Source organism: Myxocyprinus asiaticus, chromosome 19, assembly GCF_019703515.2.
Source record: "Myxocyprinus asiaticus isolate MX2 ecotype Aquarium Trade chromosome 19, UBuf_Myxa_2, whole genome shotgun sequence".
In the NCBI taxonomy this organism is placed as follows: Eukaryota; Metazoa; Chordata; class Actinopteri; order Cypriniformes; family Catostomidae; genus Myxocyprinus; species Myxocyprinus asiaticus.
This window is the reverse complement of record NC_059362.1, coordinates 37,935,883-37,955,541: the sequence shown is the minus strand read 5'-3', so window position 1 is coordinate 37,955,541 and position 19,659 is coordinate 37,935,883. Positions and strand designations below refer to the sequence as shown.

Sequence of the window (19,659 nt, the reverse complement as noted above, 5' to 3'; positions counted from 1 at the left end):
AATAAATAAATGTACAGGTGTACCTAATAAAGTGGCCGGTGAGTGTATATGTATTTTTATAAATTACAAATTTTAAATATATATAAATAATACAATTTATAAAAAAAAAATTATTATTTAAAAAAATATATATAAATAAATATTAGTATTTTTTAAATTATATATATATATATATATATATATATATATATATATATATATATATATATATATATACATTTTAATATAATAAATACTTTTTTTTTTAATTATTAAAATGTTACTTGAAAACCCCAGATATGATATATCGAGGCTGGCTTATTTTCCAGTTTCACATATTATATGTTTACCTTTTCCATTAGCAACACGCCTACTGTATTCACCACCATAAGAGCATGCAGTGTCTCTTTTTTCTCTTTTTTTTTTTCCTGCATCTCAAGTTTCCTTAGACATGTTTCTTATTGCCTGTGCTGTGACTAGGCTGTGGTTCAGCTCAGCAATAATACTGAGTAATAGCAGGAAAAGCAGCAGGTCTTCTGGGCTTTCCACATTTATTTGCTTTTCGCTGGGAACATTGCAAGTCAGGAGGTCACTTTAATTTTCTCTGGGTGTCACAGAGGTGACCTGCTTCCTATCAGGTCATCTCAGGCATTGCAGCACAGGGTCTATTTCCTGTCATATCAGTTTACCAAATTTCAGGTCAAGAAAGTACTTTCCAGTCATATGTGCACTATGCATAAGACGGTTAACGAACGGACAGTGGGCGGTCCGTTAGCGTGCTTTGTAAAGTTGAGTCTTTTAAACCCCTGGCTGTTTACTTTACTGTTTCACACTGGATTACCTCTCTGCTCATTTCCATTACCGCTATAATATTTATTTTCAGATGTTCTGCATGCCTGAGTCAAGGATGGTACGAAAGTTTGATGTCTAACTCTGACTCATCTCTGCTGTTTTATATTTGTATTCCTAAGAGAAGTATAGTGCTGTTTTAATGTTCCATGTTTAAAGAGTTATACTGTTGTTATATCGTCATATTATGTCAAAGTAGAACACAAAAATGAAGAACTCAATAGGATCTGGCCTGGATGTGTTTGAGATGAATAGTGTGTCTCCATGCAAAACTCTCCTCTCCCATTCCCGGTCTGAGGCTAATTCATCTCCCAGCAAGCAGAGGATCTGGTCTTGATTAAAAGCAGGGAACTGTTCAATTTGACATTAATTTCAGGATCAATGTTAAGGTTAGGCTCAGTTTGCGTTTTCCCCTCTTCCAACCCCCAACCCCCTGTTAAGAACGTTTTCATGCCACAAAGTGCACAGTAAACACAGCTTGGCTGCAGCTGTAATTGCTTAAATGCCCAAATGCATACCACACCACCCTCATAGAAGAGTGGAAAAAGCATAGCACCTCTCTTTTCTAGATGTAAAGGCCACTCATTCCATTCGAAATAAATGTTAACATCTTAGTATTGTCATTTGATGCAGTTGCTTAGGTTTGTCTTGGCACACAAGCAACAATCTATGTTAAGTTAAGGGAAGTGTCACTGGGATATTGTTTGTTATTTTTACCACCTCTTTTATCAGTGATGGTCTTTTTAGCTGTCGAGCGTAAAGCTGGTAACTGAGTGTGTCAAAGTGCTGTAATTTCATGCTTTAGTGAGTTGAGATACAGCACCGACGTCACCACAGGCTGTTAATAAACTAACATGGCTGCTTGTCTTTACCTTTGCTTCCAAAACAAATTATTTTCCCTCTCTTTCTTATATAACTCACACTGTTTTGTCCTATATCACTCCACTCTCACCTAAAGTGTAAATGTTTTTCGAGACAACAGACCTTTGTCAAAGGATAAGCCATCTTTAACTGGACACAAATGAACACTAAGCTGTGATGGATAGAAGAATTGTCCATTCAGTATTTTGTACTGTTGTGGACCTTGGTGTAGATTGTTTAATCAAAGAAACATTGAAAATGTCTTTCCACAAATTTCCAGTGGATAAGATACTTTGAAAAACATGGGTTGTGAAAATTAGATGTGTCCGAGGACCTTTTGATTGGACTGTACAAATTTCCCTTACACCTTTGTTTACATTTGTATCAAATTAAATATGGAGTCTACTTCGACAGAGGTCCAATTGGTTGCCTTAGTTTAGGTCTTCACAAAAAATGAGGTTGAAGAACATTTGTTTAGACAACAAGTTGGTAAATTACTGTATTTTGATTTCTTAGTGTCATACAATTTCACTGTACACTGTATTTACCCTGTTTTTTTAGTATTTAGTCATTATCAGAACTCGCAGAGAGGCTGCGGTTGAGAACTCAAAGAAAGATTGTATGTAGCCAGCTCCATATCCAGCATGGCCTCGTCTTGACAACATTATGGCTGATTCTTATGACATTAATCCCAGCATGCACCAGGTTGAATCAATGTGCATTTCCACCTCTTCAGAGCACTTGAAGCCAACTGCTTTAAACAGTTGCTGTTTTCACATAATGTGTTTCAAGGTGGTGGCAAATGAAGAGCAAGCCTGTTGATTTGCTGAAGTCTGATTTTATAGACACCTGTAAGATCAAAAGTAGAAGAATATAGCTGGCCTCTGTTGGGAAAGGAAAATTATTTCAGGTCAGCTCCTAGCAGAAAACTGAAAGCACAGCAGTACTTTGGCTATGTTCACACAGGCAGAAAAAATCTGATTTTTAAAAGCCTGATCCAAACCACATTCGTAGGTGGTTTGGAATCTGATTAAAATCAGATTTTTCTTAATGCGTCTCAGTCTAAACAGTCAGATCGGATTTCATGTGTTTTTTCCGTCATTCGTTGTGCATGAAGGTTTTTTCATCAGGTGTTGCAATGAGAAGATATGTACTGCATTCCAAATGGCATAAACGATGCCTTCACAGGACATTTAGAAGGGAAAGCAATAATGATGGCCATGCTGTAGGATCGTTACAAGAGAATTTTCAATAAAAATTACTTAAAAAGTGAGTTCAGAATGACCGTTTTATTAAACCTTTCAGCCCTCCGACAGTGGAAGGTGAAGTATGAGAATCTCTTCTGATTGGAACGCACCCATATGTTATATAGAGTATACTGTATGTTACAGGGCAGCAAAGCAGTGCAAACCTCTTTTAAAATAACACAGACAACACAGGCTTTACTCACCCAAAGAGATGCGCTAAGATGCGAGCCACCACAGCGCGATGAGGTTGAATGTCTCACGCGAATAAGGAACACTTGAGTATTATAAGCGTTTTAATACAGGAAGGGGTCCTCTTCAAAAGTCTCGCTGTCCAACCCTTTCAATACGGGACGTTTCGCTACCAGCTAAAATAATAAGTGTGTCCCGTGTGGGATAAAATGCTGGACGTCTGGCAAATACGGGACAGTTGTAAACCTTAGCAGCAATAAATATTGCATATGCCACCTCTCCCATTTTTAAGCCATTTTCTGTGAAGAATGTGTTAATATTTGGATGCCCTCATGAAAAACATCCATTGATAAACACATCCATTGACAAACATTCACAAGTTTGCATCGTTACTATGACAAAAAATCTGATCTGTCCACATATAACCTGCAGTTTGAACAGTCAGTCTAAAGAATCGGATTTGAGAAAAAATCTGATTCTTACTGCAGTGTGAACAAAGCCTTAGATTTCTCCAAGTTCTTCTGAGGAGAACACAGTTCTCAATGAAGATAAAGTACCAGTGAGATTCTCAATGGAGAACTGGAGATATTTCTGTCTGCTCTTTCTTTGTGCTTTTGTGACTAGCCAAATTTACCTCCATATAAACAAGTTCCCTTTTTTTTTTCTCCCCTTTTTCTCCCCAATTTGGAATGTCCTCGTGGTGGCTTAGTGACTTGCCTCAATCCGGGTGGCGGAGGACGAATCTCATTTGCCTCCTCGTCCGAGACGTCAGTCCGTGCATCTTATCACATGGCTTGTTGAGCGCGTTACTGCAGAGACATAGCGCGTGTGGAGTCTTCATGCCATCCACGCACAACTCACCAAGCGCCCCACGAGATCGAACCATATTATAGCAACCACGAGGAGGTTAACCCATGTGACTCTACCCTCCCTAGAAACCGGGCCAATTTGGTTGCTTAGGAGACCTAGCTGGAGTCACTCAGCACGCCCTGGATATGAACTCACGAACTCCAGGGGTGGTAGTCAGTGTCTTTACTCGCTGAGCTAACAAGGCCCCCTCATACAAACAAGTTTCAAAATGTTGGATCTTGTTTTCCATGGATTGTCTTCAGTGTACTAACAGCTTTCAAAATGAGGTTAACACATGATGCAAACAATTACTTCTACTCAATTAGTTGTCTCTTTAGTTACTAAAACTGAAGAAACAAACATTGAACAGAGGCTGATAGTCAATAATAATGTAGGTGCAAATCAGGGTTGGACACAAAGTGGGCCCTGCATTCTAGGCATTATATGGAAACATGCCGATTTTTACTATAATAGCTGAAAAGAAGGCTTTCATGCTCAGAGCATTTCTATGTGTTTCAGGGCTGGCTATTTTGAAAGCAGAGATATTGAGCTTTTTATATTTAATAGGGCTGGGAAATGTAACATGTTAATTTCCGCAATTAATAGTTGCCTGTTTAATGCATTTTTAAAAATTTACGCAACGTAATGCAGTATCCATTTTTTTTTTTTTTTTTTTTACTTCCTGAAACTTCACTAATGTTTTTCCACACCTCCTGTGGCTAAAATTACATTTAAATTTCCAGGAGGTACAAGCTTGACTCAACTGAACATCTTAGCACAGAAACTGATTGTATGGAGCAGTGCACGCTTGTTCATTATGCTTGACACATGTCCCAGTCATAATAGACAAGCAGATTTACTGTACGGAGAATGGAGACTTCACCTGTAAATGGTGAGCCAAGTATGGGAGAGATATGGGCAAGCTGCCGAATCTCTTCACACTGACCGAAAACGCTTACTCACTGTCATCTGAACCAGGGTCAAGAGTGAAACCACGTGAGAGAGACTGAATGTGAAAATAATAGTAATAATTTTTTTGAGATTTAAAACTTCAGCAAATTAAACTCCAGCATTAAATTTGTTTTATATACACTTAAGTTTCTTTTGCCAATAAAACTTGATATTAATCGAATCTTCCCATTTGATCTTATTATTTAAAAAGTCCAATGGAAAATGCCAGAAGATTTTTTTATCTTGTAATAAAAAACTTTTATTACAGCATGTCCACTGAATTTATGGCATGTATACATATACTTCTATTAAAGATTTATATCTGTAAAAATGTGACTAATTAACTCTATCCGCAAAAAAGGAAAATTTTATCATGTTCATATTTATAACATTTATAAATTATAAATTATGACTAACCAATTCTTTCAAGTTCTTTGAGACAAAGTATAAAGTAAATATAGTTATGATTATATTTTAATGTTTGTTTTAATGTACTGTGAACCATGATTAATCACAGAAATCTGTGCGATTAATTAGTTTAAAAAAATTTAATCCATTCACAGCCCTAATATTAAATGTGTTTTATTTTATACTAGTGATTAGTGTCTTTTTAACCCCAAATTCTTTTTTTTTAAGGTTTTAAGAGTTTTTAAAATATGTCAGTTCATGAGAAACAGCTATTCTTATATTCACCTGAATTCACATGAATACTCTGAATTCTGCTAAAAGGTCTAAGAGAGGCATAATATTAATAATTATTCATATGGATATGTGACTAAATTGAAAGTATAAACCATATCGAACTAACAGGTGCCAGTTGTTCTTTCAGAAAACATCTGGTTCTACCACAATTTCCTCACTGTGCTCTGCATAGCTGTATTAAAGCCCTAAAATATTCTCTCGGCACGCCCACCACTTCCACAGATCTTTTCTGATTAGATTTAGAGTATTTTTAGAAAGCCAAATATTCCACTCCTCATAACCCTGCATCCTCTTCCTGTCATCTCGGTGTCCATATTTGTAAAGGAATGTAAGTTGTTTCCACTACTTTCCTTTAAAAGTCAAAGAGAGGTGAGGAAAGTTATACAGCTATTGAGTTACTCATGGCAATAAAAGGATAATAAACCTTCTGCTATATTTACCTCCTCCACCTTTCTTCTATTTAAAATGTGTTACTGTATTGATTTGTAAATTAGGCATCAATATGATATGCTAAATATAGAAAGTATAACACTCATAAACTTTTTACACTTGGCTGTGACCCAGATGTTGTATATTTTTGGCATGTGCAGCTATAATTAGTGGTGCTTGCAAGTGTCACCATTGCTATTGCTCATACTTAGCATTAGGGATTTTAACAAATCACTATCCCTAAGTATTAAACTTATATGCATAACACATCCCTCACCATTTGAGCTATGAATATAAATAGTACCTAAAATTGTGTGACTTGTTGAGATATGTGCTATTAATTTTCCACGCAAGTGGATTTTTGCCTGGTGGATTAAAACTTCGAAGGAGGACCCGAAACTTACAGTGTAGGGACAAGAATACTGTATCATAGAGACTTGGGGGTGGTTTCTTTTGATTTGGACCAGTAAGAAACCATCTGTCAACCACCCAGAACACCCAAATAGCAACATGCTAAACAACAATTAGAACACCTTAGTGAAACCCTAGCACGATGGCAGCAAGTTCTCACAAACAGAAAACGTCCAAATCTAGTTCAAAATTTGTTGTTGTACTTTTACTGAAGAATACCTGGTCTGAATTGTGGACAAATGTAAAATTTAAATTGCAAGACTAAAAATTGTTCCTTCATTTAAGTCACTGAATTTTTTTCCTAACAATGTTTGAAAAAAGTTATTTCATTTTAAGGCACAGTGCATCAGAATTACAGTATGTCCTGTGATTCTGCATTTCAGAAACCATCAATTCTGGTTATTTAATTAGCTCTGGACACATTCAGCATCTTGAAAAACCTCAGGGAAGTGCTGAGTAAGACAGCGTAATATAGAAAATGCACACATATGCACTGCAACACTCTCATGGACTCATCTGGTGTCACCTGCCATTGCTGAGTCATTCAGAGATGGCCCAGCTGTCACTGCTGATACACACCTCACATCCTGACATGCGGCGGACTTAACGCATCCACAGCTGTCATCTCTAGGGACACTTCCTCTTGGCACAGCGATGAAGGAATATGCTGAAGTTTTGCACAGATTGTGACAGGTTACAAGATGTTTGGCGAATTGACGTTATGGAAGAGAGCTGGCTCAGCGATACATCTGTCTCGGGAAAAGAGTACCAGCAAGAGCCTCTAATTTTTCATCTGCCTCTGTCTCTTGACATTGTTATGAAGCACATTCACTATTTCATGATAAGAAAAGTGATAACTTTAGATTCTGTGTATTGTGAAGCAAAGACCACAGTCTTTCTTTATCGATGGTAAATAGTCATTTAACAGACACTTTTATCCTAAGCAACTTACAATATACTGATTACAAGGACCCTCCCCCTAGAGCAAGTGTATCTGTCTGCATCTGGCAAGATGACAAGGAACACCCACTACATGACATGCCCACTCTAGGTAACGACTCCTTGAAATACAAAGCAGTTCTGTTGCTGAAAAAACTTTTAAAATCCTATGCAATCTATGTATGATTCATGTTGTCTCAACTATGTACTGTTACTATGACAAAGAATAACTTATAAATTATGTCACATATCATTTTATTAAACCGAAGATATAAATGATGTGTTCTGTTTGCTCCAGTTAGCTCACATGCTAACCGGTTAGCCTTTTAGCTTAGCATACTGCTAGCTTCTTCTCCTCTACATTTCTCCTCCCTAACTGACGCCACCTAGTGATACGGTGGTATGATTGTGTTCAATAGAACTTTAAAGTTGCTGTATAGTTAATAATTTTACAAACTTTTCATTTTTTAAATCTTTTGTGTTTAGGGGTAGGGATAGGTGTAGGGTTGCTGCGGTACTCCAAATAAATACAACAAACACAGTGTATGAATGTGACATCCAACTCTCGCAAGACTCAAGCATTTTGCTGGTTATTTGAAGGGGGGCGTAACTTGTAGTGGGCGTCTCTTGTAGTAGTCTTGCAGGACGCAGACAGACCCTTCTCCAAACCCATATGACTTTCTTCCTTTCGTGGAAACCATAAGAAGGGTGAATAAATTACGACAGAATCTTCATTTTTGAGTGAACTAACCTTTTAAGACATGCCTTCTAGTTCTGGATATAACGGTTTAACATTGTGGAGTATAGTATGTTCTCACATTGTAGAATTTAAGGTCATACTTGAGGGTTTCATGTTTGTGGTGCCCTCATATGCCTTTAAAAGGCAATGGAAACTAACACTGAAACATTAGCCATTTTAACTGGTCTCTCAAAATAACACATTATATACCTCACTATGTTGAACAATCAAATCAGGAATGTGATAGCCTACACACATTTGATGACGCTTTCTTTTTTGGAAACAGTAATCAGTTTAAGGTGTTTCTGTTCCAGAAATTCTATTTCAGATGCTTCTCAGATGGAGATTTTTATAACAGTGTGGTTTTATTGACCTAATAAGCAAACCATACGTAGTTAAAAATATGCTCTACGCAAGTACAGTTTATGAAGGCTTCTAGCTACGTAAGCTTGATATTTTGCATCACTGCTTTCCGGAATGTGTCAGACCGGAATTCATAATGCACATAAAGTACATGTTGCATTCTCAGTGATGCTGCAAAGTCTGCTACTGTTAAGTGGACAATAATGTAAAATCTTCTTACATGGTTTTTTTTTTTTAGGTCAGCTACTAGCAAATGTTTGAAGAGAATCTTCCTGACATGTTTGTAGCTTGCTACCTGAATAATTATTTTAATAGTACAGACATTTGAAGGTATCTTTATCGACCCCTTGATTACTGAGGTTTGTAACCACCACAGAAATGACTATGCATATCGCCAACAATTCCAAGTTGGTATAGCTGCAGGCGAAATCTCCAAAAGAGGGCGGGGTTACTCAAAAAAAAGGGGTTGCATGAACTCCAAAACTCCACTTCCACTCACGGTTAGGGTTTTGAAAAGGTTTAGGTTAGGGGCTCCCTGTATCTTTTCTGGCTGTTTGGAGCTCCTGCCACTTTTTGGAGGTCTGCCTGCAGCTGTATCCTCCTCAGCATTGCTGGTCTTTTCAACAGGGCAGACCCAGATGGACTGAGAGACAAGCTGCAGAAAGAATTGCTTTTATCAGTTCCTCTCCTGCACAGGAAATTAATATGAAGTCATAACAGATTTAGCCACTGTCTCTCCAACAGGGTCCAGTTCTAGCCGAGCTCATTGGATGTCCTCTCAGGCTTGCCTAGTCCAAAGAGCGCTCTTGTCTCATAAAACAATACAATGACATTCATTCACTCAGTGATGTGCTGACATTATTCATAATAATTTTCTCATGGCCCTGATAAGACTGATATTGCTGGAACAGGCTTTGCTTGTTTCTGGCTTAGTAAAAAAACATTTTATCGAACTATTTAACTACCTCTGTGAAGACACATGCATTATTCATACTTCGACATTTGCTGGTGGACAGAACTTAAATATTGATGCCTTGTTAATTTTCCTTATTTATTTTTGTCTTTTAGGAAATGTTCGAGGCGCTCTTCCTCGCATACGACGAAGGTGTGATGTTCCAGCAGTTTAAAAGCTTTCGACGTGTACGAATCAACTTCAGTAATCCCAAAGCAGCAGCCAGTGCCAGGATAGAGCTGCATGAGACACCTTTCAGAGGGAAAAAACTGAAACTCTACTTTGCCCAGGTGAGAATTGGCTTAGGTGACTTAAGACACCAGTATACATGCGTCACACAACAGTGAAGTGGCCTAAAATGTAACTTGACAGCATTATAATGTTGTTTTAAGCAGATGTTTTTTCTTAACAAGGGGACTTTTAATGCAAGTACATGTAGGTATACATATACCACAACAGATGGCTAAGAATACAAACTAAACACTTGACAAATGGTATTATGGTATTTCTAGTCTGAACTGATTAAATAAACTTAATTTCAAAGTGAAGTGCCCACCAGCTATATCATACAGAAATGCAAAAATCCTGCCACCCCTTTTGTTTTTTGACACTTAAAACATACTGCTTACTGATTGCATGCACTATTTTAAGCAGCCATTTAGAGACTATATTGCGTTGCTCTTTAAAGTATAAACTATGCATTATTATTGGGTTCACTGTTGTCCTCATGTCATTTTGAGACATTAGAAAGTCTGTCCTCTACATAAGGTCCACAACAGTGCAGCTACCATTTGATCATACAACATGCTCATCGTAATCCTTCCGCAAAAACATGCCAGGTTCTCTAACCCCTTGCGTGTGCAGGAATTACACCACAACTGTACAGTAGGGATGAATCAACTGGCTGGAGAAGACAGTTCTCAAATAGATGCATTTTGATAGTTGGGATTAGCTGCACATCTGAGTGAAACTGTTTCAATCTAGTTTACTTGGCTATTGCAAAGACTGCAGATTTCAAACTAAGGAAATATTAAATATGTGAGCAGTGTAGAGAAGGTAGTTTTTAGCAGAAACTTGTTGATATTCAAGAACAAAGCCCCAACAAGGTTTGAAGTTGTAGCATATATTTGCTTTAAAGATGATGTGTGTGATTGTTTTGATGTTGTTCCAAACATCATGAGGGTGAGTTATTGATGCAGAACATTTTTTTTTTTGTTTTTCATTTTTGGGTCAACTATAGCTTTAAATGACTTTCTACTATCCCAGCGTAATATGCAGACAATGATACTTAAGCCATTTCGTAGGCTGATTTCCCATGCTCTGTTTAAGCATCCAAAAGCCCAACATAGCAACATTAGCTCAACTAACGGTGTGTGTTTTGACCAGGATTATCTATTTGTCTGACCAATGACAGATGAGAAAGTGTCTGGGAATCCTGTTTAAAAAACAGTCATTGTTTTTGCTATTTCGTTTAGTCAATCTAGTCATACAGAAAGTATCAATTTCATCTATAATTTAACACGTTTTCAAAATACTTGAGAAAGTTCTAGTCAGACCGCAGCTGATCATCAAGTGTTCTAGTTAAAAAATGGAGGAGGAGAAGGCTGTCTTTTTGTTTAAATGAATCCTGATTGGACTAACACCTGCATCCTCTGGCTTTCAGGTGCAGAACCCAGCATCCGATGGAGACAATTTGCACCTGGCCCCTCCCCAGCCTTCGAAACAGTTCCTCATCTCCCCACCTGGCTCACCTCCTGTTGGCTGGCAACAGATTGATGAAGCCAAACCTGTTATTAACTACGACTTGCTGTATGCAGTTGCCAAGCTCGGCCCAGGTCAGTTGCAACTCAGCAGTAATGAAGCTTGCGGCCCCATTTAATGGTCTCCATTCGAGTCCATTTGATGTATTGGCCTGATCCATTATGCACTAGTCATAGAGTCAAGGTTAGGTTTGCTTGCAAGATCCAGTTAGACCATGCTGGTAGATGTTGCAACTACACAATTCTGGGGGTAAAAACCATATTTCTCCATTGAAACCAGTTCAGAAATAGCCCTGTATTTTGAGGAAATAAAGTGTTTTGCAGGCAACATATAAATTGCACATATTTCATGATAGCATAGATATTTTACCAGTACCACTTAAAATTGTGAAATAGACCAACGCCCCTCTTAAACCAGGAAAAGAAAAGCCTGACCAGGCTGGGACCAGAATAGGCTAGTTTGAGCTGTTTTGTCTGCAGGGGAGATGAATGGGAATGCCAGCGGTAAGCTTTCTCCAGGTATTATAGACCCTTATTGGCACTGTCAGGAAAAGTCTCTCCATCATAAACCAGGTGTTATCTTGTCCACACCTGAACTCTGAACTTCTATTGGTCTTGCATGCTGGGATGTCAAGTGACATGCTGCACCTCCCTATCCTCTCAAATCAGGCACATCCATTACCCACTTGGTTAGCTATTGTCTTAAATAGTCCTTTTCACTGCAGTGCAGGTGATTACATTCACTACCCTGCTCCCAATCAAATCCCGCTCTTCTTCAGCTGACCTTCAGCGGTGTGTTGCAACTCCCCCTGTGCCTTGATGAGTGGTTACTGTAGTCTGTGCTCGTAGAGTTGTAGTGTGTTTTGAATAGAACTGGCATGTAGATGCTCCTGCTTATCTGGATGTTTGACAGTGCTGATGGGGGGCTATGTTTGGTATGGACCACACATACCTACAAGCATACAGTAGGAGTGTGAGTGCCCTAACTCTCCTGGGAACAGCTTGGCCATCTCCAAGTAAATAAGCACAAATGTTCAAGTGTGTTTCCTGTGTACGAGCAGTCACCCATTAACGGGTCACCATGAATTTTCACTAGAGTTTTTTATAGCATCAAGTATTAAATTACAGATGATATGACTGGCATTCTTCCTTAGTGTTATGTAACTGAGCAGTTATGTTCGCCAAATCTTTTTATCTGATTTGTCTTCCTGTTGTCTACCACCAACCACTAATATTTCCTCAGTAGATGATGAAGAATTACCAGATGTGCCTTGCTCCAAATTGAAAAAAAGTTAAGCAAATAAAAGTTATGATGTAACATCAAGACAAATCATTTAAGATACTACTCCAATCCTAGACCACTAATCAAATGTTAGCACATTTCTGACATTGACCATGTTGGGTCAGATTTCCTTCATCAGGTTTTGCACAAACTTGTGAAGCACTCAAAAAATGATTTTTTTTACTGCTTGTTCAATTCACCTAATGAAAATGAACTAAAGCAACACAATAATAGAACATTTGGTCACAACTTGATTTCATTGCGTTCTATCCATTTATATTTTAAAATAAAAGTTTACTTAATCCATTTGAGTTGGGGCTACAGGAATACTTTTTGTGGTGTTAATGTAGCATTGATGAAACTGGGCAGGTGATTTCCATTTCTAACATGCTTTGCATGGGACTCGATAGGGAGAGTAAATGTTAAAATTAGGTGTTATTTTATGTGTTTTTGTGCAAGATGAATATAGCGGGGGACAGTTGTTGGTGTTTAATGTTTTGTTATGTTGAGATTTAGTAGAGTGTCTATTATGTTGGAGTTTTGGGGTTTACTATTGGGGGTGAAGAGTGGAGCTTGAGCTAACGATAAGGACAGGTGGATGTCAGACATGAAATTGATTGCTCGCTTCGTTGAGCAAATGCTGTGCTAACCATAGTATAGTTACTAAACTACACACTGTAGTGTTTCCAACGAGTATGTATTTGGCATGCTAACATTCACTTTCACTAGTTTGTACATAAAGAAATTAAAGAGATTTAATTGAGTTACATTGACACGTCTAATTTTGTTGGGTTTACCCAATTCAGCTTGGTTCTTTCTACACAAGTGTTTGTGTTAAGTTAAGAAAACTAATTTCAAACATGTGGAACCACTGTCCACAACTGAATCAATTTCAGCCTTTTTTTTTGTGAGCCAATGCCAGCTTGAGTGCATGCTGTCATTAAAGCAAAAGGGGGACAAACCAAATACCAAAGATTTCAAATTTTTATGCAGATAATATCATTTATAATAGGGAAAATATATTAAATGAGAAAAATGCAAAATAGGAGCATTTCACTAGCATTAAGTCTCATACTTTTGGGCCCCTCTGTACCATGGTATTTACATATGACTCCAAGGTACTTTAAATCCCATTGTACCATTATAATAGAGTAAAAAAATAAATAAAAGATATGCCATTGGCTTGGTGCCATATCCAAAAAAGCCATGGTAATAATATTGTGCCTTTCTCAGTGGTAGAATAGTGATAGTTAATAGAGAACAACCTACAACCCTTGGGTTACTAGGACAGCTAATTTTAGGCCAGGTATGTTGCATCACTGCTTTACAATTCAATGCACATCCTAGAAAGAGCATGAGGACATTAAAATAGCAGAGAGCAGAGAAACTCTGACCTGCTTTTACCATGTCAGTCATGTAAAATGCATCGGGACAGGCAGATCTGCCATCATTGACTCTTGCCTCATAAATATCATATTCACCATTACAGCCATATCAACAGGTCAGTCTCTCAGTGACCTCATATAAACAATGCAGACAGGATCTTCTGCTCTCTACTGACTTCTTGGCTGGCTCCACAGTCCCAAACATCAGCTAAGAATTGCTTTGCACCCATGATGTCCACCAGATTTTATCTGTTTGTGACATAATCTAAAGTACATGTGCAAACATGTTTTTAATTTATGCAATATACTGTTTGTATCCATACATGTGATGTATACAAATTCATAGTAATATACAGGATGTGTTTATTTGGGATTGTCACATATATGTACAAGTACAGTATTTGGCATATCTTATATCAGTGGAAACCATACAGGATCATACAGTACTGTACATGTCATATATGTGTTTTACATGTATTGTCATTTTCATATGGTACGAGTTCGCTTCAATATCTCAATTGTTTCTCCCTGACAGCAATAAGATTAAATTGAGGGCAAATGGAGACTTCTGCTTAAGTCTTTAGCTTCTTGGATTTTTCTACTTAGAAAACATTTCTCCTCTAGAGTTTCAGAAGCGATCTCAACAGTGTCTATAAAATCTGAGATTTCAATATGCACTTAAACATTTCTTATTCCCAAAAGCACCAAATTATCTGGTCTATGCTATCCACATTCATTTTATAGCTCTTTACATTACCATACTGAATGTCAACAATTGATTGATTTGTATCTATTTTTACAGTATTACTTCTCAAAATGGAGTTTAGGAGAAACAATTGAAACAAAGTAAAACTGAGTGAAACTGAGAACTCCATGAAGGCATGAATTACGAAAGAGAAACCTACAGTATGAGCTATAACATTTTCCTCTGGGGCTGGATTTTTTCATTAATTTTTCTTTTTTAAATCAAGGAAAAAACAAAACAAAGTTATTGTCAGTTACTTTTACTGCTGTTTTAGGCTAAAAACAGCATATCCTTAAAGATACTCATAAGAAAGCCTTGCGGTTTCTCATAATGTGTCTAAATTTGTCAGGATTATATCACTCTGCCTAATTCATCTGCTTCCCTATCAAACGCTTTGTCCTGTCTTCCCATTTGAACAGCTGTTTGGCACATTCTGGCCATCTTGCCTCGTTTTGCAACTGAGCAGTTAAGATCATGGCCAGCACGTGAGTACATCATGGTACAGACCTAAATGGTCTGGTTGGCTGTAGATCCCTTATGGAATCAGGTCAGTATTGAATGTCACCCTCTGTTTGGTCTATCTTTAGCTGACAGTGTAAAAGGCGTTTGGGGATTATGTAGTAGGAACATTTGGCATTATGGACTCACAGCCATCAAAACCCCCAAGGGATCAATTTCAAAATCCCATGAAAACATCCTGCTGAATTCTAAATCTCCCTCGGTCTGGCTCAATCTAAATAACTATGGGGTATGTTTAGGTATAACTGATGTTTTACCCTATTTTATTTATGTAATGGAGTGTGACGAGGAGGAGGGCGGGGCCAGGCCGTGAGGACACACGGCCGGCCTTGAATTGGGCTAATCAGCCGGAAGGGGGATAAAGATGAGCTGGAGGCACCAGTTCGAGGGAGAGACTGTTGCAGTGGTGCCGAACCCAGGAGGGAGGAGGAATGCGCTGTCGCCAGGGGAGTCTGGGGACGGAGGGGTCACTGCCGGCCTCCGAGAGCCGGAGGAACCGCCGCCATCCGCCAATGAAGGGGAAGAGCAGTTGAGGACCGAGCGACAGCGTGTCCGGGAACAGGCGAGCAAGTTTTTCTCTCTCTCTCCTCTCTCTCTCTCTGTCGCTCTGCCTCGCTCTTTCCCTCTCCCCTTTCCCTCCCCTCGTCTCTCCCAGGGCTCCAGAAAGGTAGGGAAGACCTGTCAGCAAGCACGGCCGGAAGGGCAACACCCCCCTCCAGGAAGAGAGGGGAGGGGAGTGCATCATGCCAGGGGTTTCCCCATGAGGACACACGGTCGGCCCTGAATTGGGCTAATCAGCCGGGAGGGGGATAAAGACGAGCTGGAGGCACCAGTTCGAGAGAGAGAGAGGCATGCGGCTGCATTGCATGTGTGTTTGTTTATGTTTGTTTTAAGCTTAGTTTCTTATTAAACCTTTATGTTGACTGTTCAGCCGGTTCCCGCCTCCTCCTTGCCCATCCTTATACTGTTACATGGAGTTATGTCCCATGTAAACAGATGAGTCATAGCTTATCAGAGTGTTACAACACTATTCAGAGAAACACTTTACATACTGTTAAAAGCTTCTGGAGCTGCGATATGAATCGCTACGATATACAGCAGATACTCAACCCCGATCAAAATGAGAGTCTAAATTAGGATCATTCATTTCAAAAGATTTGGTTTGATATTGCAGTCACTTCCCATTTCATGTAAAGCAATACAGTGACTGTTTCTATAAGAATTTTCCAGGTTTACTACAACTTAAGGCAAAGAAACAGCATGATTTAGTCCATCAGATTGTAAAAACCAAAAGAAAACAAACTTACAGTACTGTACGAAAACAAATTTGAAGTTTATTATTTGATCTTTAAATTTGTCCAAATCGTCCTTTTGAGGTGGGACTATTTTCTAGGTCGATGAACTTTTGTTTGGAATTCATAATATTATTTTAAGCTTTGCCAAGAGCCATCTATCCAGCCAGTTCACTCAAAAATAGAATTGTCTGACTTGTCTGTAAGTTAAGAAAACTCATAATATTAATTAATATAATGTAGAATTTTTTTATTTTTACAAAGTTACATTTTGATTATAATAATGATGACAAACTAACTATTAAAATATAAATATACACTTTCACATATTTTTTTAGGACAGGTTTTGTTCAGTTCTATTGCTTGTTCTGCACTATTTTTGAAAGTTTATTGTTTGTAATCTTTTTTATAGAGAAAGGTATATGAGCAACTCTTATTATTTAAACTTTGAGCATTTATATTGTGTATTAAAGAACTTTATTTTGATGAGAAACTGTAATAAGCATTTTGCTCAAATATTTTTTCAGAAAATAAAAAAATGTCTGTAATATTTTGTCATTTAAGTGTTATTATATCGAATCGAGAATATGTCGAATTTTGAACCTCATATAGTGTATCAAACCGAATCGTGAGATAACCATATCATCCCATCCCTAATCACTTACATGTACATTTTTGTCCTAACTGACAACGAAAAGTGGCAAGACATCTTCTTGACCGCCTGGTTTTTAATCCTGCGACGTACAGAAAGATGACTTGTCACTGGAAAATTTTAGGAAACAAAATGTTATCCACTATATTCTACCTGGAAACCGAACCCACAGCCTTCATGTTGCCAGCACCATTCTCCGCCTGTTAAGCTACAGGAACAAGCACAGGATGGAATACATGAGCTGATGATAACATGCCCAAAAACAATATTAAGAAATTAATTTATTTTTATTAATTTCTGAGTAATTAGTAAGTACAATCCTAGTAGACCTTTTGGGGTTAAAGGAATGTTCCGGGTTCAATACAAGTTAAGCTCAATGGACAGTATTTGTGGCATAATGTTAATTACCACAAAAAATAATTTTGACTTTTCTTTAAAAAAAGCAAAATCAAAATTGCAGTGAGGCACTTACAATGGAAGTAAATGGGGCCAATTTTTGGAGAGTTTAAAGGCGAAAATGTGAAGCTTATAATTTATAAAAGCACTTACATTAACTTTTCTGTTAAAACTCATGTATTATTTGAGTTGTTTAAATCGACATTTTTACAGTCATTTTTTGTTGACATTACATCGTCGTTGTAAAATTGGCTATAACTTAACACTGAAAAGGTTAGCAAGTGATTTTATCACACTAAAATCATGTTAACATGCATATTGTTTATGTCTTGTGGCTATACTTTTGAAATAGTGAGTATTTTAATGTTTAAGGAGTGGCCCCATTCACTTCCATTGTAAGTGCCTCACTGTAACCCAGATATTTGCTTTTTTTTTTTTTTTTTTTACAAAAAGGAGGCACAAGTCAAAATTATTTTATTCAATATTATGCCACAAATGCTGTCTGTTGAGCTTAACTTTCGAACCCAGAATATTCCTTCAAGTGTCTTACTCAAGAGCACTTTTATCAATCCTGAGCTTCTGCTACTTCGTCGCGCCATCCCGTAACTACACATAAATTAATTTACTTCTCACATTAGCTTCTATCACATTTCTAAAATTAAGCAAAAGTAATGAAATACATAAATTACATCCTGAATTGCCCAAGGATAAAGATTCTTCTATCTTGAGTGTATATATGTTTTCATTTGATTAATCCGAATCATAATGCAGGGCTGGTAAATCACACCTCAGAGATCAGGCTGGCTTCATTTGACACATTAAATGAACAGTTCTCTACTTAAATCCTGAAGCAACTTGATTAATCTTGTCTCAATTAAAACTGAATTTAAAGTAGAACAGTACATTACTGTTACTGATTATCTCTTAATTGCCTTTTAAAGTATTTTATTACTTAAGAAGACACAACATGAAAGGGTGCATGTAAAGTCTTAATACAAACCCATTTCACTATGTATTAAAATAACACTTCTGAAGAAGAAAAAACATCCTAGGGAGGATTTCTGGTCTTAGCTGGTTTAATCTGTTATTCCAGCCTGGCCAAGCTGGTATTTAGTTTGTTTTATTGCTCTCCCAGCCTGGCTACAATGGTGTTTAGCTGCCAGACCAGCCTAACCAGCTTGGCCAAGCTGTGAGGCCAGCTAACCACGTTGGGCTGGTTTAAGCTGTTTTTTTTTTTCAGCAGGGATCAAGCCATCTGAGAGCAAGTGCTGAGGATGATATATCAAATGAGATATGTGAATTAATCATGATTCGTGCTCTGATGTTTCAATGCCTCAAACTTTTAGAGGTGACATTGTCAGCTCATGATGGGCTTCAGTCACACAGCTGTATGTTAATAGCAATTAAAGGACAGAGGAGACAGTACAAACTGGTAAGCAATCAACAGCACTCAAGTGAAACCATGTGGCAAGCTAAACAAACACCCTATTCAGCCCAGGAACCTTGACTGTGTTAGACTGCTGTCGGAAGGCAATAATGATTGTGGTTGTTGTGGAAGGAAGCTTTTTTCTTTGTTAAGCATGTGTGTGTGTGTGTGTGTGTGTGTGTGTGTGTGTGTGTGTTTCTGCCACTCTTTTTCCATACACACTTTTGTGCTGGAGAGGCTGTGCTCACACTGGAAATGTACAATACAACAATACATGTACGCACAGTGTAAACTCTAGCTCATTAAAGCAAAATGCTTTTGTTGTTCCCTGCCCTGTTTACAAGGCACATACCGCTAGCCACTTCACCCTGAGAGAACAAAAACACTTAATGAAATATTCCTGCTGCATCTGTGGACACTTAGATTAGAGACCTGGAGCCAAGCATGTGGAGTGTGCGAAGCCCGTCATTTGGAACTGACTTTTTAAGCCATTTTTACTGAAAATTCAGTTTGAAGCTATATTACAGCATACCTATTATGATTGTTCTCCCTTTGAAGTGCTTTGGAGGTTGATCTATCCCATTTGGAACGCAGCCAAAAACGGCACTTGCGCATTAACATGGACACAGAAGCTGTGTGTACAGATACCGTGTGTGTTAATGTGCTTTCCTTTAACAGCCTTTAATCCCTTAAACAGCTGCATTTGCATTTGCATGACGTTTCAGAACTCCTCTTTCTGCAA

General features: G+C 37.9%; 1 protein-coding gene across 2 annotated transcripts in view; it reads left to right on the top strand.

Annotated features, from left to right (window-relative positions):
• Positions 1 to 19,659, top strand: part of LOC127410058 (calcipressin-2-like) — a 91,347-nt gene that overhangs the window by 62,368 nt on the left and 9,320 nt on the right. For both annotated transcript variants that reach the window (XM_051645081.1, XM_051645082.1), the window contains 2 exons: positions 9,577 to 9,750; positions 11,124 to 11,295. In XM_051645081.1, the coding sequence (XP_051501041.1) occupies positions 9,577 to 9,750; positions 11,124 to 11,295 (346 nt within the window). The remainder of the gene's footprint in view (positions 1 to 9,576; positions 9,751 to 11,123; positions 11,296 to 19,659) is intronic.